Source organism: Sceloporus undulatus, chromosome 1 (assembly GCF_019175285.1).
Source record: "Sceloporus undulatus isolate JIND9_A2432 ecotype Alabama chromosome 1, SceUnd_v1.1, whole genome shotgun sequence".
Classification (NCBI taxonomy): Eukaryota; Metazoa; Chordata; class Lepidosauria; order Squamata; family Phrynosomatidae; genus Sceloporus; species Sceloporus undulatus.
This window is the reverse complement of record NC_056522.1, coordinates 344,495,020-344,520,559: the sequence shown is the minus strand read 5'-3', so window position 1 is coordinate 344,520,559 and position 25,540 is coordinate 344,495,020. Positions and strand designations below refer to the sequence as shown.

The 25,540-nt window shown below is 39.5% G+C and overlaps 1 protein-coding gene across 2 annotated transcripts; it reads left to right on the top strand.

Annotated features, from left to right (window-relative positions):
• Positions 1–274: 274 nt before the first annotated feature.
• DIO2 (iodothyronine deiodinase 2) lies at positions 275–23,789 on the top strand. Of its 2 annotated transcripts, none has more exons than XM_042468777.1 (2): positions 275–1,238; positions 17,002–17,580. In XM_042468777.1, the coding sequence occupies exons 1-2, from the start codon at positions 1,017–1,019 to the stop codon at positions 17,578–17,580; spliced, it is 801 nt and encodes a 266-aa protein (XP_042324711.1). In that variant the 5' UTR covers positions 275–1,016. The 2 variants fall into 2 exon arrangements, with proteins under 2 accessions (XP_042324711.1, XP_042324703.1); XM_042468769.1 differs by having other exon boundaries at positions 278–1,238; positions 17,002–23,789.
• The last annotated feature ends 1,751 nt before the right edge of the window (positions 23,790–25,540 follow it).

Here is a 25,540-nt window from a genome sequence, read left to right as displayed (position 1 = left end):
CCTTTAGACAATGATAGATCATACTTCTGTGTCACTTTCCACATCATCTGAAAGTTTAAAAGCATTCATGAAGGGAGGGGGAGAGTTGTCATGAGAGGTATCTGGAGATTTTTTTCTCCCTTCTTCTTCTTCACATCAACAAAGCAAAGTTCTTCCCTCCCCACTCCCTTTACTTTCCTTTTAAAAAAAAGGAGAGAGAGAGAGAGAGAGAGAGAGAGTTTTGAGAATTTTACTTTTCTATTCACTGCAGTCCTGGCCAAAGTAAAGCCCTCTTTTACATTGACGTCAAGATCTTTACTAAGATTAGGGTTTCATTTCTCTATTGCAGCAATTAGCCAGGGAATGTATAAAAGGCTTGAGGGAACCAAGCTAGGACTCCAGAGGGAAAGCACTTCGAACCACAGGCAGATAGCAAGAGAGGGAGAGTGAAAGCAAGAGTGGCAGAGGAGAGACTGAGAGGGGAATGAAGGAGAGAAGAGCAGAAAGTTTGTGTACCAAGGCTTTCTGCCCCTTCCCCCTCTCACAAAAGGAAAAAAAAGTATTGTTTCACCTGATAGCTTTGGTGACAGAGGAATGAGGGAGCTGCTGAGTGCTCCAGTAGCTCAGAGTTAGAGGAAAGTTTGCAGTTCTGCTTCAGTTTTAGAACTGCAGGCAATTGGCAGCCTAGCCGCCTCTCTCAAACAGACATGAAAAGAGCTACTGACTAAGGAAGAACAACAACAGGAGTTTGACTTAGAGTTTCTGAAAAATTAAAAGCAGTTCAGGGTGGAAAGATTTTCACGCTGGCATTCTGAGTTATGCTTTTTTGAGCAGCTTTGGCTACACTGAGACAACTTTCTGAGAGAGGAGACAGGGGCACAATGGGTCTTTAAGGAGCACCTTGTGATCCCCGCATCTCATCATCATTATCATCATCATCATCATCATCATTATTACTATTTATTTTTATGAGGGTACAGGACATGACAAAGGAACCCAAGGGAAGCCACTGAAGAACAGCAGCAGTAACAAGCAAAATGGGTCTGTTAAGTGTGGACCTATTGATCACGCTGCAGATCCTGCCTGTTTTTTTCTCCAACTGCCTCTTCCTTGCACTCTATGACTCGGTGGTCCTCTTGAAGCACATGGTGCTTCTCCTGAGTCGCTCCAAGGCTGCACGTGGCGAGTGGCGAAGGATGCTCACCTCAGAGGGGCTGCGCTGCGTCTGGAACAGCTTCCTCCTAGACGCCTACAAACAGGTGGGTTTGTGACACTGGGGTGGAATGGGGCATTGTGAACCAGGGTCTGACTGTGGACATTGATTTCCACTGCTTGAGATAAGCTGTTCAAAAACTTTACCAGAACATGAAGGAGATAAGTATCATGATCTGATGTACTTACCAAAGAAAGTGTCCATACCAGGATCAGAACTCCAAAATTCCTGCCTCTAGGTCTGGACTTTGCTTAATCAAATATGTGTTTTTGTTAAGAATGTTGTTTAGGAAAAAATGTATAGGTTTATTTATTCTGTGCAGACATGTATGATAAAAACGATTACTGTGTTGCTCACCTTCTGGCCATGTAGTTACTCCGCATTCTCTTTGTATAATTTAACTGTTAATGATAACCTATTTATTGCCTCATTTTTCTGTACCACAAAAAGATATTGTTGTACTTGTGTGCCTTCAAGTGGTTTCTGACTTATGGCAACCCTATAAGGGAAGCCTAACACAGGGTTTTCTTGGCAAAGATTTGTTCAGATGGGGCTGAGAGTGTGTGGGTTGCCCAAGGTCATCCAGTGGCTTTTCATGGCTGAGCAGGGATTCAAACCCTGGTCTTCAGAGTCATAATCCAATGTTCAAACCACTACACCACCAGATCTGTAATGTATATATGCATGAAATACATAAATGCTGAGTTCCTGCATGTCCTTTACTTTCCAAAAATAGCAGTACTGTATGTATGTAGATGTAAATAGGTGTGGGATGGCTGATTGCATATGCAAGCATGTGTTTTATCCCCACAATAATTAAAAACAGGAAGTTCACCGGCCCTAAGAAAACAATATTTTACTGGTAATGTCCCCAATGCCAGAATAATAGTTTTTCATTGTTCCCATTTTGCTGATGTGAGCAGTGAAGTGGTCAAGATGACTTTCTAGCACTGGGCTATCACACATGCTCCATGTAACAAGGCTGCCACTTCCTTTTGGAAGAGGGAACACAAAGGTTTGGAGAAGAGTTAGTGAATGGGAAGCTTCCAATACTTGTTAGTAAATTGATCAGATGATCCTTTCAATGAGCTTTATTTGTAGGAACTCTCCTTCCTGACTCCATCACTTCCCTGTTGGGACAGATGAGGATTAAGTTATTAGATTCTGAAGCAGAACACGATGAAAATTCAAATGAACTTAAGTTTTTTTTGTTAACAGCTTGATATTTCCCCCGCTTCTGTTAACAGGTTCACTAATACAGTAAGGGGAAGAGCTAGGCTTGTATTGGCTTATGCAACAGCAACAACAGAGCCTTAAGTTCTTAAATATATTTTTAAAAAACTATCCTTTTTACATTCTTTATATGTAGTATAAGAGCTTTTCTTATACAGCACAATGGCTAATTCATTCTATACCCAAAGTTGGGTGCAAAATGTTCAGTTTCTAAAAGGCTGAGGCCTCTTGTTTGGGAAATTGTGGAAATTTTGGATACAGAAGTGAATGTGTCGCTGTGTTGTATAGTGAAGAGACTTGTCTTACAAGCCAACCCTTTTCAATAAGTCATGTTAGAATATGCATGATTCTCATTCAAACACAATGTCTGTGTCTTACATATGAAAGTGCTTGGTTCTGTAATAACTGGCAGGAGATTGGTTATTTTAAAAATGCTGTACAATCTAGCTGGTCTTGTGACATAGTTTTCCCTAGTCTTTCTCTAGATGTGTTGGTTTACAACTCCCATCATTTCTAGCCATTTTCCATACTACCTGTGGATTTTGCAGTTTGAAGATCAGTACATCCAGAAGGCACCAAGTTATGAAATGCTACATGAACTATGCTCTTCTGAGAAATCCATTGCACCATGGAGAGCTCCCATGGTAAAATCAGGACTAAAATAGTGGGTTGGGTGCCCAGGGACAATCTTCACATAAAATGCTTCTCACATCAGCGGAAGAATGAGCTCACAGGACATTATTGACATTTGAATGCCCAAATTGCATCCTATAAACATATAATTTTAGTTGACTGAATGCTTTGAAATTTGTTGGATGTTCAGAAATGTTATTGGAATATACCAGCATAAACATTTTTGAAATTATTGCAGCATTGTAGGATAAAATCCTAGCAGGGCTACATTTTCCATTGCAGAATTTACACAGAAGTACCCTAAAGGCACTAGATCCTGTCTGATCTTCAAGGCTAAGCATGATTAGTCCTGATTAAAACTTGGATGGGAGACCACCAAGGAATATCAGGTGCTGGAGGCTGTATTTCAGAAGGAGTGGGTAAAACCACTTCTGAGTACTCCTTGCCTAAGAAAACCCTATAAAATTCATGTTGACCAAAAGTCAACAGGTGCCATAAAGGCGAGTACACACAGTGAGACTATAAATGTAGTTCATTTAGGATATTGTTACCTGTAAGGATTGGTTCTTCTTTTTACATAATTAAAAGGTATCAGATCACAAAGTCTTTCCCCAAATCAGTTGATTTTTTTCTGCCACTTGCTGTTTTTCTTTTGTCATAAAATATTTGAGTTTTTTAAAAATTACTTACATGGTTATTCAAACAAAACTAGTCTAGGATAGCAGAATTAAGTGCCCCCTTGACATCATATGTGTGGATTTGTTCTGGAACATTTACTATCCTAACCTGCATTGGATGGGTACTAAAATCATGTACCTGAAAACATTTGTGTAAGTAATTTTTTCTTATTTTAATAGTTATGTTCACAAGTTCACTTTGGAGTAGTTAAAAAAGCATAACTACTTAATCTGTTCACTTACAAAAGCATTGCAATGGCTTTAACAGGCTACCCAATGGAACTGTTTCAATAATTTCTTGGTTCAGTATGGTTCACAGAGTTTGGACAAAAGCAAGCATTATATTTTATTTCATTTTTAAAATATAACTGCCTTCTGCTTTGCAACCATAATGGTTTCGAAGTGGTTCACAATTATAAACTCAGAAATGTACAGGAAAATGATGGTGCTATGTCAGTTAGCAACAGTTTTAGGCATTGTTGGGTGGATATTCTGGGGATTGTAGACTAGGGGTGCATCTACACTTTAGAAGTAATGTCGTTTGATACAACTTTAAGTACTGTTGTTCCATCCTATGGAATCCTGGAACTTGTAGTTGTACAAGGTAATTAGTGTTCTCTGCCAAAGACTGATGGTGTCTCTAAACTACAAATCCCAGGATTCTGTAGGATGGAGCCATGGCAGTTAAAGTAGTGTCATCATTTCTACAATTTAGATGGAGCAAATTTGTTTTCTGCAGCTGAAGAGAACAGGACCTGGAGCAATGGATTCAAACTACAGGAAAAGAGATTCCACTTCACCATTAGGAAGAATGTCATGATGCTAAGAGCTGCTGGACAGGGGAAAACACTGCCTCAGAATGTGGTAGTGTCTCTTTCTTTGGAGGTTTTTAAACAGAGGCTGGATGGCCATCTGTTGGGGATGGTTTGATTGTATATTCCTACATGACAGAAGGTTGGACTTTATGGCCCTTGAGGTCTCTTCCACCCCTATGTTTCTATAACCCTAAGTGAGGAAAGGATGGAAAAGGTGAACTGGAATTCCACACTTATTTTGCTGCAGATCCTGTTCAAAATGTCTGAATATTTTTACCCTGTTGGTCTGAGAGAACTCTTGGGACCAGAGAAATAAGCTTCTTATTTAAGTTTTCTGTCTTTGGAAAGTCATAGAATCATAGAATCATAGAGTTGGAAGAGACCGCAAGGGCCATCCAGTCCAACCCCCTGCCATGCAGGAAATCCAGATCAAAGCATCCCCGACAGATGGCCATCCAGCCTCCATTTGAAGACCTCCAAGGAGGGAGACTCCACTACACTCTGGGGGAGTCTGTTCCACTGTCAAACAGCCCTTACTGTCAGGAAATTCCTCCTAATGTTGAGGTGGAATCTCTTTTCCTGCAGCTTGCATCCATTGCTCCGGGTCCTAGTCTCTGGAGCAGCAGAAAACAAGTTTGCTCCCTCCTCAATATGACATCCCTTCAAATATTTAAACAGGGCTATCATATCACCACTTACTGATATTAAACGATGATAGCATGTAGCGCCTGGATTTTTTCTACAACTCCAAGGTAGTAGTAAAGGGGGCATACATTCTTTGGGACCCTGTCATCATATGGTATTGCTGCTGATGCTACTGCTCTGAGGAAATATGTACCTCAAGGTAGTGGCTGTACTGATGTGTAAAGTCCTTTCCCCAGCCTTCTGCTGCTGCCTCACCAGGTCTGGGGAAGATGCCACTAGAAAAGTTAGACTCTGTTGCAGAAGTAGGCTACAAAATTTTTGCAAATCAGCCAGAGTTTTTGTGGGGCTGGACTTCCCAAATGGATTGATGTCCATGTATTATGGCATCTGGCTGTGGCTACAATAGTGTCAACAAGAATTCCTAGGATGGTAGATGTTCTCCATTTCTTCTGATTCCTATTTCTATCAGTATTGCTACTGTTGTATGATAAAGGTAATCACTACTTATCTGTATCCTTTATGCTGGATATGTGAAATACTTGGGGTTGGATCCAGATCCTGTCATATTTAGAGAAGATCCACTGCAATCAAAGGGACCCAAGTTAGAACTGATGATAGACATTGTAGTGTAGCAGTTTGATTGTTTCACTAGGATTCCAGGTAACCAGGGCTCAAATCCTCACTCAGCCATGGGAATCCACTGGGTGATCTCTGGCATGTCATGCTCACTCAGCCTGAGAGGAAGGCGATGGCAGGCACGTACACCTGGAACAAATCTTGCCAGGAAAATCTCACGATGAGTTCACCTTAGGGATTGCCATAAATGGAAAATGACTTGAAGGCACACAGTAAGCTAAACATGACTGATTCCATTTAATAGGTCATACGTTAAGTAAATTAATTCTGAATACAATCCCCTTTGAAGTCATCCAGTCTCTGAAATGTCAAAAATTTAAAAACTTTCATAAACATATTTACCATTTGCATCCAGCTTGGTTACTCAGACAGTGCTCCATATGTAGTATCTTGGAAGTTCATATCTAAATCAATACAGAGTTGGCCCGGCACTTATTTTTCTTCTCTTTTAATCTTTTGAAAGGATGAGCATTACTAGAGCAAACACAAAGAATAAAATTCTCATGAAAGCTGAGTTACCGCGTGTGTAAATGTTCTGTTGCATCTCAAGATTGTCATGGAGGAAGTGAATACACAAGTTGAAAACAGAGAGTGAGGGAGAGCTGGAGTGCAGTGTTATAATTCCCAGAGAGTTAGTACAGAAAAAACATGTTATGCTGCAGTTGGTTTTAAATCATGGCATATCTCTTCCCTGTAGCCATAAGCAATAAAGAAAAAGGAAGAAACAGTCATGATTAACCTGGATTTCATTTCCTTGCCATCCCTTTGCATACTGATTTCCATGAATAGTTTTTCTAGTTTCTATACATTGCATTGCTCATGTGTCTGAGCAATATCTAACTTTCCCACTCTGTAAGGCAATGAAATCTGCAATGACAAGACAACATTTAACTTTACAAGAGAGTGCATGGAAGGCCAGAATGTGTTGTTTAAATGGATAAAGGAAAGTAAGAAGAAGGACAGGCAGCTTTGTGTGTGTGTAACAGAAAAGAGCCCCTCCCTTTACTAAGTTTGCTTTTAATTAACATCACATTCACTAATATCACTTCCAGATGTGAGATATAACGGATTAATTTGACTTTTTTTGTAAGTTATCTCTGCAGGCAGCAAAAGGAGATACCTTAATATAGTTGTTAGGAAGCTGGCACATAAAGCAGTAAACATTTGCAACAGTTCTAAAATTAAGGTTGGGAGCAAAAAAGCATTATCTAATGAGCTTATTTGATTCATGAGTAATTTGTTGCTAAAGTGGGTATATGTTGATTTTGTGTCATTGGAGAGACTTTTGATGATTCTGTCATGTTTACCCATTTTCCTTATGTTGTATATTTTTATTCAGCTTTAGTAGGTTTCTCCACACTTACTGAACTTTGCTTTCTGATTTGAACACCTGCCAGATTCAGTGTGGATTTCTGCTGTACTGTTCCCTCCTTATCATTTGAATAGCAGCCCCAGGGAGGCAAGCACACCCTGCAGTTGCACAGAGAGTTTCTTTATAACAAGGCTAATTATCATAATGAGGGTTAATGGAGCTAGTGTTTAAGACTGGGTATCTTTACATTAGAGAGGAAAAGTTCAAAGAGAGGGCTTGCTTTGAGGGCACCTCCAAAAGCTTCTGTAATGTCGCTAGATGGTGTTGGGATGAACAAGGCAGCTGTATTCCATCACATGTTTAGAGAGTGATGTGACTGCTGGGAAAACATGATGATGAAAACCCCTGATTGTGTATGTTCAGGACATTCACGATATTCCTAACTTATATAGGGCATCAAGATGAGTGCCAATGTAGACTTTGTGGCAGGCGGTACCACCATGTTTGAGCTATGCACAATGACACATATGTTTATAGGTAATGCAGACAACCCACCAGCCGCTGCAGGGACTCTTTGAAAAAGAAAATATTTCCCTGTACATCAGCTTATGCTTCAGCACTGTGTGGGACTTGATTTTTATGGAATCCAGAAAGGAAGAAGGAAATAAAACAACAAAAATCAATTTTCAAATAGGCTAACATTGTACAAGAAGTAATAAAAAGTGCAATATAAATGTCCAAGTGTTTGCAGCCCTTCTAAAGCCAATATTGCCTACCAAGCTTCCTTGGAAAAACTGTGTGTGTGTGTGTGTGTGTGTGTGGGGGGGGGGGTAATCCTGTCACTCTGGTGTCTTTGTGAGATACTTATGTGAAAGTTAGTTCTATTCAGCATAATTCTCAGCTGACATAAGTAAGAGTGCCCATCTAATCACCATGGATGAAGGAGGGATCCGATATGAAGAGAAATTGCATAGATCCCAGAGTCCCAAGCCAGAAATGGAGCACTTTCTGTTCCATTCCATCGTATGGTGTCTTCAGGGCAGGGTGTAGGTGGTTGGGGGCTTGCCTGCAGTTCTACAGACTGACCTAAAACTGACCCTTTGGTATTGTCTCAGCAAACATGACAAGAGTATTCAGAGACAAGTTGGGGTAGAACTAACTGGTTAGGAAGAGCTTTTCTATTCCAGTATCATTTCTCACACTGCTTGAGCAGTTGCCTCTGCGAGGCCCACAAACAGCTCATAAAGGCAATAGCAGCCTCTCCACTGTTTTCATTTCCTAACAGCTGGCCATCTGGTGGTATGGTCATATGCTGTTGTGTCCCTTTGTTTCTGATTTATGACAATGCTAAGGCAAATAGGTTTATAAGGTGACAAGGCTTATCACAGGTTTTCTTTGCAAGAATTTTTCAGAGGGGGTTAGCCTTTGCCTTTCTCTGCAGCTGAGAGAATGTGCCCATGGTCAGCTAGTGGATTTGCATGGTCTAGCAGGGATTTGAACCCTGGTCATCAGTCAAAGGTTGCATCCACACTGCAGAAATAATCCAGTTTGACACCACTTTAACTGTCAAATTATAGTTTTTTGGTTGTTGTACCAGCACTCTCTGTTAGAGAAGGCTAAATACCTCACAAGACTACAGTTCCCAGAGTTCTATAGCATTGAACAAGGGTAATTAAAGCAGTGTCAAACTGCATTAATTCTGGAGTAGGGATGCAGCTATAGTCAAATGCTCAAACCACTACACCATGGTGGCTCTTCATAGGAATACAGGAAACTGCTTTATACCAAGTTGATCAAATAGTTCAGTATTGCCTAGTTTAGAAAGGAGCCTCCAACATTTCTTAAATTCAGAAAAGAGTGATACTTTTATTGGGCCAACTAATGATAATGGAGTTGCACATTATCTGCTGTGTTTCCATGACCAAAAAGAGGGAGTGGCCTCTGCCTGCATTGCTACCCTCTAGGCATCTTAACTGCCAACAGAGCAACATCTGAAGAAAAAAATATTGGCCTGTGACTGTAACATCATCATTTTTTCTTATCCACTATGATTTTTAACACCTTTGTCTGATGAAGAAGCCAGTGGTGCTTCAAAAGCTTGCCTCTCATAGCTTGTGCTTTTTGTTATTTATTTCAGCACATAAATATGTCACTGTTTTGTGCTTTTTGTATTTTGTTGTATTTCGCTGTCTAGCCAGCATGGCTACCCCAAATATGTTTCCAAATCTTCCTAGAGATGACAAGAACTGGATCTGAAAGCTTTTACCTGCAATGCTTGTGTGCTACTACTGAACTACAAGTTTTCCCTCAGGTTGAAGAACAGAACCAGGCCATTGAAAAACATGGCAGGGATGGGTCAATGGATGGCAGGGTATGCATGCATACAGTACTTCTTCATTCACATGTACTACTATATAGGTATTATTACAGCTCTATGTTGCCTTTAGTTTCCTATAGGTTATAATGCTAACTCACATGTCTGTATAATTGGGAATCCCACATACAGGCTCCCTGGCTCATAACCAGAAATGCCAGCTCAGGGTCTATCTGGGCTGGCATCAGTGCAAAATTAGGATAAGCTTCAAGATCAAGTTAGAGGTAGCTTAGTCTTTATAGGTCAGGATCTTAATCATGTAGGTCATTGTGCCACAGCTAAGCAAAGCATTTTACTTAAGAATGCTTAACCTAACACAAATTAAGTTAATAAAAGTATGCTAGTTTAAGCTTAATTATGTAGGTGAGATTTACACTAAACAGTCTGTAAATGGCCCAAAATCCAGTGCTTGGCATTCAAAGCTTCAGAATCGGGACTTTCTAGATGAGAAAATGTACAGTTACAATGGGCAATGATACATCACTTCTGTAGCCACTTCTATGTATGGTGTGGAAAACATTTCTTCATGGAGTCAACTGTTGAAAGGTCTGAGCTGCCTGTAACTGTTCCAGGTAATGTGGCTATTCTGTATGCTGTTTCCCTCAAAGCAGAAGGCAGACTCAAAACTCAGTATGGTTACCCATGTCAGGGATATTGACATCCAAGAACTGCCTAAGGAAGCACCTGGCTGAAGTGGATGATTTATCCGGTTATTTTTGTTGAGGTATATTAGGAAGTAAGACTCCCACTTAATTCCATCCTCGACTACCTCAGCCCTTCTCCTCTATAACTGAATCATTCTGCAGGCATTAGTGTCCATTGTTAGGAAAGTCTCAATAGCTGAAGCACAAAGCTGTTTGAGGTATAGCAAGAAATTATTGGTCTTTCCAGTCCCTTCTGACAGGACTTGAGAATCTCTGCTGTCAGTATTAGCTTAGATTTTTCTTCCTGGTATACAGGGCTAATCATACAAATAAATTTACAAATAGGATGTCAATGTCTTTAAATGTTTCATAGGCCTTATTGGGAAGCCATTCTGAGGCATGTTCCTCTAAGAACAAGTGTCTCTAAGAAGAGAAGCACCCAAATAATGTTTCTGGAGCTTATCGCATGAACTTTAAAACTGGTTCAAGCATCCCAGGCTGCAGCCAGGACTGTGGGATGGAGGTGGGGATTATCACATGCTAAATCACCACTGAATTGCCGGGCGCCATCAGCCCAGGTACCAGCCACGCTCCACCAGCACTTTTTAGAAGCTGGAAAGCTTCTGACTTTGAAAAAGTGCTGGCGGAGCAAGGCTGGGACTTGGCTTGGACCCAGGCTGATGGCAGCCAGTGATTAGGCAGCGATTTAGCATGCGATAATCCCCACCTTCTTCCTGCATCCCAGCTGCATCCTGGGACACTTGAGCCAGTTTTAAAGTTCACGCGATAAGTTCCAGAAACATTATTTGGGGGCTTCTCTTTACTTCTTAGAGACACTTGTTCTTAGAGGAACACGTCTGCTTTATTTCTGAGAATGACTTCCCAATATGCCTGATGCTATCCTTAGAGGCAGTGTTGTGTAACATCATTGCAGAAGCAGTTTACAAGAGGTGGAGAGTGGTATATAGAATAATAGTTGGACTCCTCTGTGACTTTTTGTCTGACCCACCACTGGAAGAGTTTTGGCAGGCTTTTAGGGCAGTGGAACAAGTCCTCTTAGCCTAAGCCCATCTGCTTTCATCATCTTTGTTTACTTTGGCCTGGAGTTCAAGGAAGTGGCTTTCTTTGTATTTCACAGCAGTAAGAGTTTCTTATGAAACAAGCTCTCTATTAAAAAGAAATATTGTCCAGTAGTTCTAGGTCCAAAATAGCCTTTTTGGATGTTTATTAAAAACAGTGAGTAGTTCCTCCTAAACAGATGTTGAGAACGCTGTGCTTATACATAGAGAGTGAATAAACATAATTTCAGTAGGATATTCAGGCAGAAATATTAACAAGCAGCAAGGCTATAGATTGATTCCTATATATTTTATGAAGGATGAACCTGTTTTAAATCTGGGCTTGTGCTTAGGAATGTTCATTCCAGTAACATTCTTTATATCCACTAAGGGTGAAAAGGAAAAGCATCATTTTTGTGGATCTGCAGGAATGGGATTTTTTCTGGTGCAGGGTGTATGTATGTAACCGACCACAGACCCTTCAGAATCATATCTGGACCTCACAATTGCAGCATTCTTCTTGGATTTTATCAGTGTCCATTTCCAACTGGAGTCTACCATCAAAGTACAGTTGGCCCTTCTTATACACTGATTTTTTATACATGGATTCAAGCATCCACGGTTTGAAAATGTTCCAAAAAAGTATAAATTTCAAATATCAAACCTTGATTTTCCATTTTTATAAGGGACACCATTTTGCTATGTCATTATATTTAATGGGACTTGAGCATTCACGGATTTTGTTATCCACGGGGGATTTTGGAACCAAACCCCAGCGTATAACAAGGGTCCACTGTATGCTTCTGCTACCAAGAAACCAACAGCTATTATCTAATAAAAGGGTATTCTAAGGCTGATTGCTCTTCATTTCTCTCATTTAATTTTTTTTTCTCATTCAGGTGAAACATGAAAAGATTCGGAGTGCAGGACCCATATGTGAACATACAAAGAGTCCTAGTCTAGCATTCTGTTAACATAATGGCTAATGAATTGCCTATGGTTAGTCTAAGAAGTGAATTGGGCCTCAAGTATGTGAGGGACAGAGGGAGGCACATAGTGAGGGGCTCAGGGAAGACCAGGATGCATAATAGTTGGCATTTGGTAACAGATTACACTTAGGGAGGGACATAACTGGCAGACAGCACCCAGTTACTGTTTCCTAATGGTATGCAAAGGGATATTGCAGTATCTTTGAGACTAACTGAGCAAAAGATGTTGTAGCATAAGCTTTTGTAGACTTGGTCTACTTCTTCAGATGCATGGAGTCAACTGGTGCCCAGGGAGAACCTTTATAATCAAACACAAGCCATAAAAATTCAAAACTTTTGAGTATGACGATGAGGTGACAAGCTCAATTTCAACTATGGTTACTGAGGGACAAAGGCCAGAGAAAGGATGTTGTCTAAGGTCAGGGTGGGTGAATGCCCATATGAATGGTGGAGGGAGTTTTGGAGTGTGGTGTTTGCAGGCTGGGAAACTGGAAGGAGATGGTCTGGTTCCCAGCCTGCACACACCATACTCTAAAACTCCATCCACCATTCATATGAAATATTTTTCCTTCTGCCTTTGTCCCTCAATGCCATAGTTAAAACTGAACTTGTAACCTCTTCACCATACTGATATTCCAAAACAACATGGCTATGTTTCTGAATTCTGATTCCTAGTAGGTGTGGCTTTTGAGGACTGGATCCCATACTGGGGAAGGACAATAGTAGCAATGAATTGTCCTTCTGTCAGTGATTGATGAAAATGTGGCTGAATCATTGCAAAATGACAGGCTCCTAAGGGCTTGAATGGATATGAATGGAACAAAATCAGACAGAGGGTTTCAAAAATATTCTGTTCATAGCACTAATGTAACAAGTCTGTGTTTAAACAGTCAGTGCCACAGCCTGCTAATTATCTGGCAGCATCTATTTTTTGTAAGGAGTTGACACAGCCTGCCACAGGACTCAAAAATCTCTAATGATGGCCTTAAAAACGCAAGTCTGCAGGCTCTGAAAAGATCAATGATTTTATCCTCTAAAATAAGGATGAAAAAAGTGCAAATGCTGTGATTCTTTGTTACTATAGTGTTAAGTTCTATTTCTAGGCAGTGGCTTATGAATGGGTCTCTTTTTTGCCTGCCTCTGCCACCTCATTTTTCAATCTGCATGCAGAAGCAACACTAAACATGCCCTTGCTACTGAGTGAAGTTTTAAAGTGAGATTCCTTGAGTCTGGGCAGTGAACTAAAAATGCAGGTTGAGCCTTATGCACAAACAGACATTGATGTAGTCCAGCTCTCACTCTTTCTCTCTCCAAAAGTAGCTAACCTCACACTTAAGAGTCTGGGACAAACCACAAGCAAGGCATGATGATCATACAGGCATTTGGTGTTGTTTGTCCTTAGTTTTGGGCTATCAGTAATCTATTGCCTCAAAGTATGAAGGTTTAAAATGAAAAAAAAAGTTACTGGGAAGAGCTGAAAAAAGTTCAGCTTTTTAATTATAACTTCTTGAGTCCCACAGACTGTTGGGCCATTGGCTATGCAGTCCATGGAATCCTGGAAGTTGTATTCCAAAAATGAAACTTGTTTAATCTTTGTGCTATTGATACTCAGGGTGAATGGGTCTGTCCCCCCCCCTTTTTTTTTTAATCTAAGCACTGTGACATTTCATGGCAATGAATTCTACAAGTTAATTATACATGGAATGAAATAATATTCCCTTTTATCTGTCAGGATCCTGTCCAGCCATTTCCTTGGATTGTTCTAGTATGAAAGAGAATAACTTAAATTGCTATTTTGAGTTGAGAAGATTAGAATAGTCAAGTTAGTTGTGGAAAAACAACCTCCTGGCTTCCGCATGGAGGATAACTAGATGAGATAGAAAATCATCACCCAGTTTCTTTGTCAAATCCCCAGACATACAATGGATCTGACTGGTTAGCACAGGAGTCTGTCATTATAAGGAACTCTGGAGCCAGAGTTATTGCGTGTGAGCGGAATTTTCTGGGTTTGTTTCTCAGAATGGCTCTTTTGCCTGCCTTTGTTTGTAATTTCAAAAGAGGTTTGGCAGAGCAATAATTTTTATTTATTTTTTTGGGATGACATTTCTTTGTGGTGTGTTGTGGGTATCTTTCCAAGAGCTAATTCCACCCCCCCTTTCAATAATGAATAATAACAACAACGAAACAAAAAAGCTCCATGAAATGGATGTCAATCCTATTCCTGAGTCTGTTAGAATAAAGAGGCCTTTTGGAAATGTTAGAGCTTCATCAAGACCAATTAGCAGGAGATGCTGCTGGTTGTGTCTGAGCATTAACTACTAGGCAGGGTTGGCTTTTTTGGAGTGGCTGATGTTAGCACGGAACAAGGCACCGACCTAATTACTCTACTGCAGAAGCAGGGGAGGCCTTGTGAATGTCTGCTTGGCAAGCCTTTCTCATTAAGGACAAAAATCTCCAAACAAACAGAAGGACTCCTAGTAGCAAAAATTAACATGATAGGTAACCCGTGGCCACTAAATTTCCTTTGTTGCTATGGGAAATGTAGTGATGCTACTCATGTTAGGTGACAACTTAGTTACTTTCCAGATATGTGATGACATGAAACTTGCTACTGTTTGGTTTTCAAAGCCTCCTTGGTTTGTGAGGTACTGCAATGGAGAAAGGCACAGCGAACACCTACATAATTAAACCAATGTCTTGGCACCAAAGAGGTTTTAATACTTGAAAGACCAAGTGATAACTGTAATAATTATTTCATTTTTAATGTACTTTTTGCTATGTTTTTAATTGTACTGTTTTAATGTTGTGAAGCTCTGAGTCCCAGTTCTGGGAAAAGAGCAGAATACAAATAATTTTAAGAAGAGTGTTAAGTATGATTGAGTCATATTTTAAAAAGGAAGATATTCTTGGATAGAGATTTTTTGTTTTTGTTTTTCCCCACTGGATATGCAAACAGTAGGCCCCCATTCCAAAAGTCTATCTGGGCATATGATCACAGCAGGAAAATATAGCTTTTGTATGCATGGGTAGCCAGAAAAACAGATATCCTGCATGCGGCAGCAGATGTATCTATACTATGTGTTTGGGAATCCCCTCCCTTTCCCTGCAATTACCATGCACCAGGTGGTTGGTTGTGTGAATAGTGTGCACAGATCCTGAATTTCTTCACCGCATCTTTTTGATGAATCAACCCTACAAATTATTTAGAATTCATGCCATTGAATATAATGGAAGATACAATAAAGTAAACATGCATAAGATTGGACTGTTATGTGTCTTTTGACCTGTTCTAGCATTCTTTTAAATCTGTTCGTTCATACTTTCTCCCTTTTAACATATATTTCAGTGATTTGGTGGTATGCATATATTTTTCCACACTTCAGAGGTTGTGTTTGAGATTTCTGGTTTTATTTTAATAGGCTAAAGGGTTGTCTTGCATGAATCTTAAACACAGAATAATCATATTGTCAAAGGGGCTTTTTCAAGTTAACTGTTTATACATGTATATCTTTAGTTATCAACACTTATTCCTTGACCTTAAAACTAAAGGTACATATGCCGATCATATTCTCATGGTGGTCACTTATGCATCACCCAAAGAACACCAAAGAACACAGATTGGCATAACATTTCCATGTGCTTATTTATTTAAAACAAATTTAGATCATTATAAATGCAGAATATCTTGCCATAGTGGCCTGTATGGCTTCCCTGTCTGCTGTCCAGACACTAATGGGTTATGGGTAACTTCACAGTCCCTGGCCTTGCAATCCAGGTAAAAGATAACAGGATTTATTGCAGATTCTTTGGTTTGGATTTTAATTGTGCCCCTGCCTCCCCCATCTTCATGTCTGAAGTAATAACTTGTGGAAACAGTACCTAGACAATAGACAGTGCCTCAGAAGGCATGATAGGGGCAAAGTAGCTAGTGGACAGGGCTTGATTACTTTGCATTGGTCTTCTCCTGTTGCTACTATTTCTGTTTCTTAATATTTGTAATGCATATACAGCCCAACTAGCAAAATCCCTCAGCATGGTTTGCAGTCATAAATAGACAAGAAAGTAAATAAATAAATAATTACTAACAAAATAAAACTGTGGTCAATTTCAGTATTAAAATATTAAAGTAGCAAAAAACTAGTGACAGAATTGATAATAATAATAAAAAACCCAAGTAACTAGTGATTAAATATCCAACAGACGAACAATATCTTGGCCTGCTATCTAAACACATGCAAGGGTACCATAAAGTTTTCCTAGGGAAGAACATTCCATTAATGGGGGGGGGGGGGGGTCTCTTTACCTGACTCCCACCTATCACATCATTGTGGGTAATGGCACTCAAAGTTGGTATTAACAACTGTGAAGGCAAATGTGGCACTAATTACTCCTTCAGTTAGCCTTGCCTTAAGCCATTTAAAGTGTTAAAAGGTCAATACCAGCAATTTGTATTGGGCTAGGAAATTGCCTGGTAAATAGTCAGCACTGGCATAATATATTAAACAGGACCAGTGTCATTGCATTACTGCCCTTTAAAAACCTTGAAATTTGATTTCAGAGTTTCATAAATCAGATCTTTTTGTTCAAATATATTGATCAAGAAATGAAAACATTGGCATATAACACAGACTGAAAGGGGGAGAAATCAATAGGAGAAAGTGAAAAGGATTTCTGCTTTATTTCCTGTAACATAAAATGTATTAGTGAAGCAGTTGACATTTATTTGCTTAATGAAATACAAATGGCAGCAAATCTTATGTAAATTATCATTGTTGTTTTATTTTATGCAACAGGTGAAGCTGGGTGGAGAAGCTCCTAACTCCAATGTAGTCCACATACCCAATGGGACTGGTGACAGCAGCAATAGCAGCAGCAGATGGAGAAACTCCAGTGGAAAGTATGGCACTGAGTGCCACCTCCTAGACTTTGCCAAATCGGAGCGCCCACTGGTGGTCAACTTTGGCTCAGCCACCTGACCTCCTTTCACAAACCAGCTGTCAGCCTTTGGCAAGCTGGTGGAAGAGTTCTCTGGTGTGGCTGATTTTCTGTTAGTCTACATTGATGAGGCTCACCCATCAGATGGCTGGGCTGCTCCTGGTGTCTCCTCCTCCTTTGAGGTAAAGAAACATAGGAACCAAGAAGACAGATGTGCAGCTGCTCACCAGCTGCTGAAGCGGTTTTCCTTGCCACCCCAATGTCAGATAGTGGCAGACTGCATGGACAATAATGCCAACGTGGCCTATGGGGTCTCCTTTGAGCGTGTGTGCATTGTACAGAGACAAAAAATTGCCTACCTTGGGGGCAAGGGACCCTTTTTCTACAACCTTGAAGAAGTTCGACTTTGGTTGGAGCAGAACTTTCGGAAGAGATGAAATCCAGATTTATCACAGGGACGTAGTTTCCTAGTTCCCCTTTGAAGTAATGCTGAAGGGAAGTAAATACATCCTGTTTTGAAGGGTTTTTTTTGAAAGTCATGATACAAAAAAGCAGGCCTAAAAGTCAAATGAACACAACAGATGCAAAGCAAACAGATAAGCAACATGTTTCCTCCATTCCTACCTGAATTTCCCCCTTGCTTTTCAAGAATGGAGTTGGGGAAAGTTTTGCCTTTAAGACGCAAAGACTGGTGTGATGAGATATATGCTCCATAAGCAGATGTTCCTTTTATTGAGATGTTTGGTACTTAAATAATTGAAAGCATTTGCTTGCAGAAAATCAGTTTAATTGTGAAAACTGTACCATCACCTGACCTCAAGGGATATCCTTTTGTTATTCTGTATTTGTCCCACTGAATTCCAGTTCAGCAAAATATTAGAACCCTGTAGCTTGCCAGTATAATGGAATAGAGCTATTTAATTTGTGACAGAGTGATAATAGATTCTTAGAGACAAGTTCCAGCATCTGCTATGAAATGGCTAGTAATGCCATTTTATTTGCTGAGACCAGGAGCTAGAGCTAGGCACAGTATAGCTGCAGCCTTGAAGCTTTTTAATCGAAATAATCTGATACTAGTTGGTTGGTTTCAGTATTTTTTACAACAAATAGTTCTGTGATTTCTGCCTTACTTTTCATTGGGTGAAACTGATACGGTGTTTTTATGCTGTAATAGTCTTAAGGATGTTGCAGCAAAACCCAACATGGAAATCATGTAGGATGATTTTGAATCTTAATTTGCTACTGAGAATTGGATAACATAATAATGTCATAGCAGAAAGATCTGTTGTGCCTTAACCAATGTTGCACAGTGTAGCTCCAATGGATTCCCCTTATATGTTGAATGCAAAAATCTCATTCATGGGGAAAGACTGGTTGATGTGAAGCCACCCATGGGTCTTTTTGTATCTTCAGAGCCAATTCACACAGAAACTTTGACTGTGAGATACCAAATAATAGCCTTAAGATGACTGAACTTGGTTATATGGGGGGCAGTTGATTTGTGTTTCCCTTTTCTCATAGCCAGGCTATTATCTCATAGTCACAATTATTTTCTGAAATGCATGCTTGGGTGAACTTCATTTGTTGTTATTAGATCAACCAACAAAGGCAAAACCTAATAATATCAGCATGATCTTCTATTGCAAACAAGCTCATGCGATGAGCAGGTATTCCTTTACTATCCAGTTCTGCGCCTGAATAAGCCTTTGGGGCACACCTGCATGGCAGTCATCTGCACACTAGGTTCCACGCCACCACACCCAACTGGGAGAACAGGACGTTATTTTCCCTTGGTCCTGTACAAAGAGAAAGTTGGGATAGAAATTAATTAAATAAATAAAACAAGTTGTTCCTGCATTGTGGGAAATCAATAAGAAAAGGTTTTCAGCCTTTTCTGAGTCCATCACATGATGTTCAGCTTTTGGACAATTATAAGCACTAAGATCCTAGTGGGTGTGGTGTTGGGGACAGCATGCAGTGAAACATTGCATCCAGTCCTATAAAAATGAACCATATAAACATGCCTTTAGGTTTACTGGCATATGACATTCTTCCTAAACTGAGGTAATCTCTGAGCAAGGAGAAATATCTGTGTACTGGAGTGCAATGTAAGAGTATCCCTCTGTAGAAAAATCATTTTATGTATTACAATCTTTAGAAGGAGTGTAGGGAAAGAAAGGCAAGGTGGGGAAAGAAACTATGTATAACAAGCAGTCTGTTGTGAAAGATGCCATTTTGACATCGGGATCAGTCATGGTTTCATGCACCCAGACGTATCACTTGGCATTTGTGTGTATTCACAATTACATAAGGGCATGTCTGACACAGGAAGATGGACTTGGCTACTACTACAATTTATTTATCAATGTGCTTGCTTTCTTTTTTAAAAAGAAAAATAACAGCAGTGCAGTTAGGATTATGAGTTAAAGTGTATTTAGGTTTTTTTTTAAAACAATGGAAAATAATTTATTACATTTGGAAACAATAATGTAGAAAATGTTTTTTGGTGTGAGGGAAAAGAAGGGGGATGGAGTTACTCACCACTTTACCTCATTGGTATTGAAACTTTTTCCATTAGTTAAATGTAGTAGGGTTGATCTTTCTTCCAATTAGTTTTTAATCGTATTAGTTCAATGAAGTTAGTTCAGCCTGAAAGATATTTCAGCCTCAGGGTTGATGAACTGCAGCAGGCCTGTGCTTTTGCCTATCTTCCATTTTCAAAGGAACATTTTCAAAAAATTCATGTTGCTCTCACAGGCATGTCCCTCATCATCTTCAATAAGAGGATGATAAGGAATAGAAGCAGTGTTATGAATTAGATGGAATTTCTCAAGAAAAGAAAAAGAGGAAAAGTGATTTTGAAAGGGACACTGAGCACAATTCTTTAGGAAGGTCTTGTGTACAGGCTCCATTTGAATGAGCAAGATCTGCACAACCATGGGAAAGAGTAGTGTCACCTTAAAGATGTGACATATTGTATTTGATATGTTATCATAGACTTCCGCCCAATTCATTTTTTTAAAGAAAAAATGCTGTTAGGAGAACATCTCCTGGTTCATGTCCAATCTCAGTTTCGGTTACAGGAACTTCAGGGTTGTAGGGTCTCTTTCTCCAGATGGCCAACCAACAAACAAAACCAATCAACATTACCTTTGGTGAACACATGGCAATATGTAGAAATGTTCCCTCCTCCCCTGAAGTTGACGCTGCCTCTTTATTTGTGCGTTCTGAATATCTTTTTGGTTCTATTTGTGTCAATTCAGCTAATGCACAAGGTATTTTAGAACATGCTTTTCTATACTGCAGGTCGGCAAACTTGACAGTGAAGTATGCCATTTTCTTCTCTGTCCACCTTCCTTCCTTCCTCCCTTCCTTCCTTCCTTCTCTCCCTCCCTCTCACAGATAACATAGCACATGGACACACATATACTGAGAAAGAATGTCAGAGAAGCTGAAAATGAATGAACAGTGAAAAGGTGGCAGTTGGAGGACAAAGAGGTGCCATGGTCTTTCAGTCCAGAGTAACACAGAGATGTAAGGCTGAGGAGGAAGAGTGTCAGTGGTATGGAATGTGAGATTCATTAGCTTGCAGTGAAGAAGATATGACTACAAGTAAGCAAAGATGTTGAGCCATGGTCAATACATATACTTAAAATGCTGATCTTCTCCAGTTGCAGCATGTGAGATATATTTCTTAGCATATATTTCAATTATAATTAATCCTCTAATTGTTAGGTTCCTTAGTGATCAGCATTTCTACTCATTACACTTTTTTTACACATTATTTTGCCCTTCTCAGAAGAAGAAACATCAAGCATTACTAGTCAAGCATTACTAACTGTGTTTATTCAGATATATATTGAGTAAACATAGTAGATACGTATAACTGTTGGAAGATTACCGGCTCATCAACCTGAAGCCACCTTAAGCATTAAGAATGATATAAAATAAATATACAACAACCTAATCCATGAATCCAGTATCCTGTTTCAGATAGTCTAATATGTATTTTACATGGAGGCGAATACAGTCTGTGGCAACCTGCTAGGGTTTTAAGAGGTCCCTCTCACCATTTTTGAATAAGTCTAATGGCATGATGGAAACAACATTGAACATTTTATGTTCCATTGTTTCAAATGGGGCTGAATTATAGATGTGATGTGCAGTGTAGTCCTAAATTTATTCACTTGGGAGTAATATCCCTTACCTTACTCCCTTACCTGGGACTAATATCATTTAATAGACCTATCCCAGATGTCACTGTGATTAGAATTGCAGCCAAAATCTGCCACTGAAATCAGTGGGATATCAATATGCTTAAAACTGGTCAGAGAACGTTCTTTTTTCTTAAGGAAAATAAAACATTCAGTACCAATTTTATTTCTTTATTTATATAACTATACTTGCTCCCTTTCCCCCTCCCATATCTTTCCATGTTTTTGATCATTTTTCATTTCATTTTCCTTTTTTTTTTTGGATAATTGTTTTCTTTTCATGTTGGGGTTATCAAACAAGCCAAATTACAATTCTGGACTGACACAAAGCTTGGTTGACTCTCCCCTACCTTTGTCCTCATTCTCTAAACTCTTGAAAACATTCAAAAATATATATTTGTATATAAAAAATCCTTTTCTTTCTCATTTGAATTCCATGGGAAAGACAAAGTATATTTGTGATGGTTGGAACATACCTTAAATTCACAAGGGGGAAAGTGAGTGACTAAACTGTAATACACATTTGCATATCTAAAGTCATAGCAATTCTGCATGGCTATTTTCTCCTTTTTCTTTTTTCATTATTCTATCTTTTTTCTTATGTGCAAAATGCTTGTTATTCATAGATGTGAGTTCCCCATACAGTACAAGGATTAGGAAAATGGCTTCTGTCAACAGAAAATCCACTAGCTTGCTTTCTTTTCCAACAACACATATTTGTGACTCATTCCACAAACTTAATTATGCTTATGAACCAAGAAAAAATAATTATGATAGGGATACATTTGAAAAATGTCCTAAGAAGCAACAGATCTCTTCACCAGATCCCACAAGCAGGAAATGCTCTCTCTCTCTCTCTCTCTCTCTCTCTCTCTCTCTCTATATATATATATATATATATATATATATATATATAAATATCCCATAAGCACCCCACAACGACATTGGGAGGGATGTTTTTAGTTTTGTAACTTCCTGATTTGAATTAATTTTCCTTCAAGGTTTTATCTTTTTAATATGTATCATTTTTTATCATCTGCTAGGAAAAGGTTTTAGAGTTCATGGACAACCTCTTAAAATTAATGAAAGAAAAACTAGAGACATTAGACAACACAGAGGAAATACCGGTGTCTACTAGCAGTTCAGCAAGACTCAAAGAATAAAATAAACTAAAATCAGACTGCAAGCCTTGAGGTGTAAGCACAAAAGTGTTTCAGAATCAACATGTTCTAATTTCATTGCCAATGCATTATGCAGCTCGTTGGCTTCTGTAGGAAGGAGGATGCTGGTGTATAGATGGATTTGCTACGTTTAAATTCATTTTGTTCCTAGGCTAAAAGGATTTTCCCCTCCCCACAAAGTTTTCTGTGTCACTTACATTTTGTCCCACTAATAGGAGGTAGATTCTTGGATAAATATTACCAATTATAGCTGAGAACGATTAGCTGCATGGGCATGCGCTTAAATGTTCTGGACAGGCTGAGGCAGCAAAATAAAAAAAAAATAGAGGAGAAGATACAAATTTGAACATATTATGCACTGGGTCAGATCAATCTAAAGGCCAGTGAAGTAGTGAAGGGTTTTTTAAAAGTCCCTGGGTTGGATCCAGACATAATTAAACATAAATTAGCTTAGTTAACTAGCTTACATCCCACTGATTTCAGTGGGTCCACTCTCAGTATGAACACGTCTGGATCCAACCCATTATAGGTAATGTAGTACCTAAGCTGGTGTCTGGGAGACTAACCTTCTGCTTTACATCTTGAGTTACTGTGTAGGCCTGTGAAAAATGGGTTTCACAGACTATCATACATTAGAACAATGTAAGAAAGCTTAAGGTGAGATAACTTATATGAAGTTGAGCTGAGTTAAGCCTCTCATGAACTTAACTGGTGTTCTGTATGTGACATTTTGTGTTGCTGGATGTTGGATTTAGATCTTAAAACCTGCATTCAATAATATAACCAAAGCAATAAAAGATATATCAGGTAGGGAATACAGGCCAGTCATATTCACCTCTAGACCATATTCAACGCAGGACCCATATTGACCAAACTTTGGCTGGACCTAAGACTTGGCATGCAAGGTTGAGAAGTGAGGATGAGGCAGAGATGCTGGTGTCTTCATGAAGACCACTAACAAAAGAGTGTCTCATTCAGTTGGTGTTCAGATGCCTTGGCACTAGCATTTCTCTTTGCCTTTTTCTCTGAACCTTCAGAAATGGGAACGTCTTTGAAATCCATTTAATATGAGTCCTGGGTCAATGTGGTAGGGATTCATTTGTTTGTGTGTATGCATGTATCCTTGTTTAGATGTTACAAATACACTCTGTAGAAAAAGAGGCAGAAACGTTACAATATTGGTGCTGCGTGGACCATGTACTTTGTAGAACTGTTTTTCCCTTGTATTTTAATAAAAGTTGAAGAAAACAAGCCTTTGTCTTTACTGTTGTGAATATGTTGTAGAGGTGGGGGCTGTACAAAGCCTTGAAGGGGCAGTCTCCAGTCTCCCCTTCTTCAGCTGGACTGGGGCCATGGCAACTGCATGATGCATCCCTGATCCAGCCTTTCCTGGGCACAAAAAGGAGCCACAAAAAGCAGCTCCATTTTGCGCCCTGGAAAGGGTGCGATAGCCATGGCGCTGTGGCTATACGGCACTTCTTCGGTGCTGCATCATTTGGATGAAAAGTACTATGAAAACAGTTTATTTAAATTCATTTAAAGAGAAAATAATGTAATCAGATAAGGAATTATACCCTCATAATAAGGCACCATGCCTGACGTGGTCCTGGGCAAGCTATTTTCCATTGCTTTCCCCAAAAAGCTCACAAAGAGATTGAAGGGATGGATTGCAGAGGTGTACAGCATGAGTAATGAAATGCAAAAATTAATGCAACAAATCACTTCTATAACATTGTTGTGAGCAATGTCAATGGCAAAAAAGAGGGGACTTTTTTTTTTTAAAAAAAAACATCTTTTCAAGTTCTTCCAGTACTAAAGAAAGATTAAATATCTAGTCAAGTCAGAATTTTTTCAGATGGACTTGGAAGGAGGGATCCATTTTGTTCTTTGATACAAGCAGCAAAATATATTGGGCCTGCCTTGTCATCATTATGCTGAAAAGACAGTGGTTGCTTGTTTTTGTTGCTGCCATGTCTGCCTGTCCACCTGCTTGGGTGAAGACTCCAGTTCCCCAACTTGCACTCAGCATGCTAAGCAACACACTTAGAAAGCAGATTGTCCCCTGTGGTCCCTGTACAACATACAAGTCTCTGAAATAATCATGCATGGCCTTTTGGGTCATTACTAGTAGCTGCACTTCCTGGGCACACATACTCTCTCTCTTTCTTCTTTTGCTGTTGTACTCACTGCTCACTGTCTAAGGTAAGGAGATGATGGTTCTGCCATCACCACAGAGATGTTCAATAGCAGAAGATCAATGAGGGACCTAGCAAATCTGGTGATGACTATGGGACCAGCAAAAGATGCAGCAACATACAAGAGCTGGAGAGTGGACACTTGATATCATGATCCCCATGAACTTGCATTAGTCTCCACAGTCTTCATCTCTACAATCTTGTTATTGTCAGCTGACTATATGAGGTTAAGAAACACAAAGGTGGGATGGATGGATAAATAAATAGATAGATACTTATTGCAACAGTATGCAAGTAAAATTATTCTTTTTCTTATGTCCATGCTCTATTATGCTAATGCACTTGCTCACAAAACTGCTTGATTCAAACAACAGCAAGAATGGGAAGAGCTGTAGCTGAGGACAGATTTTATATGCAGAAGGTCTGAGATTCAGTTCCCAACCTTCCCAGATAGGGCTGGGGAAAGACTCTTTGTCTCAAACCCTGGAGACCCACTGTCACTAAAAGTTGACAACACTGATCTAGGTGAGCCAACAGAATGACTTCCTATACAGTATAGGATACGAATGGGAAATAATCAGTAGAAATAAGGTTTGGGAAAAGCAGGGATGGAATCTTGTCTATCCAAAGGAGGCCAAATAACATCTACAGTGCAGAGCTTTATGGAGGGATCAGAACCCCAAAACACATGCAGGATGCTTATTTTCTCTCACACACAACAAAGAAGAGCAACATTCTTAAGGCATAATTAACCTTTCTCCAAGAATAAACTTTCAACAAAAGCCTAATTGCTGGCTAAAGACCTTG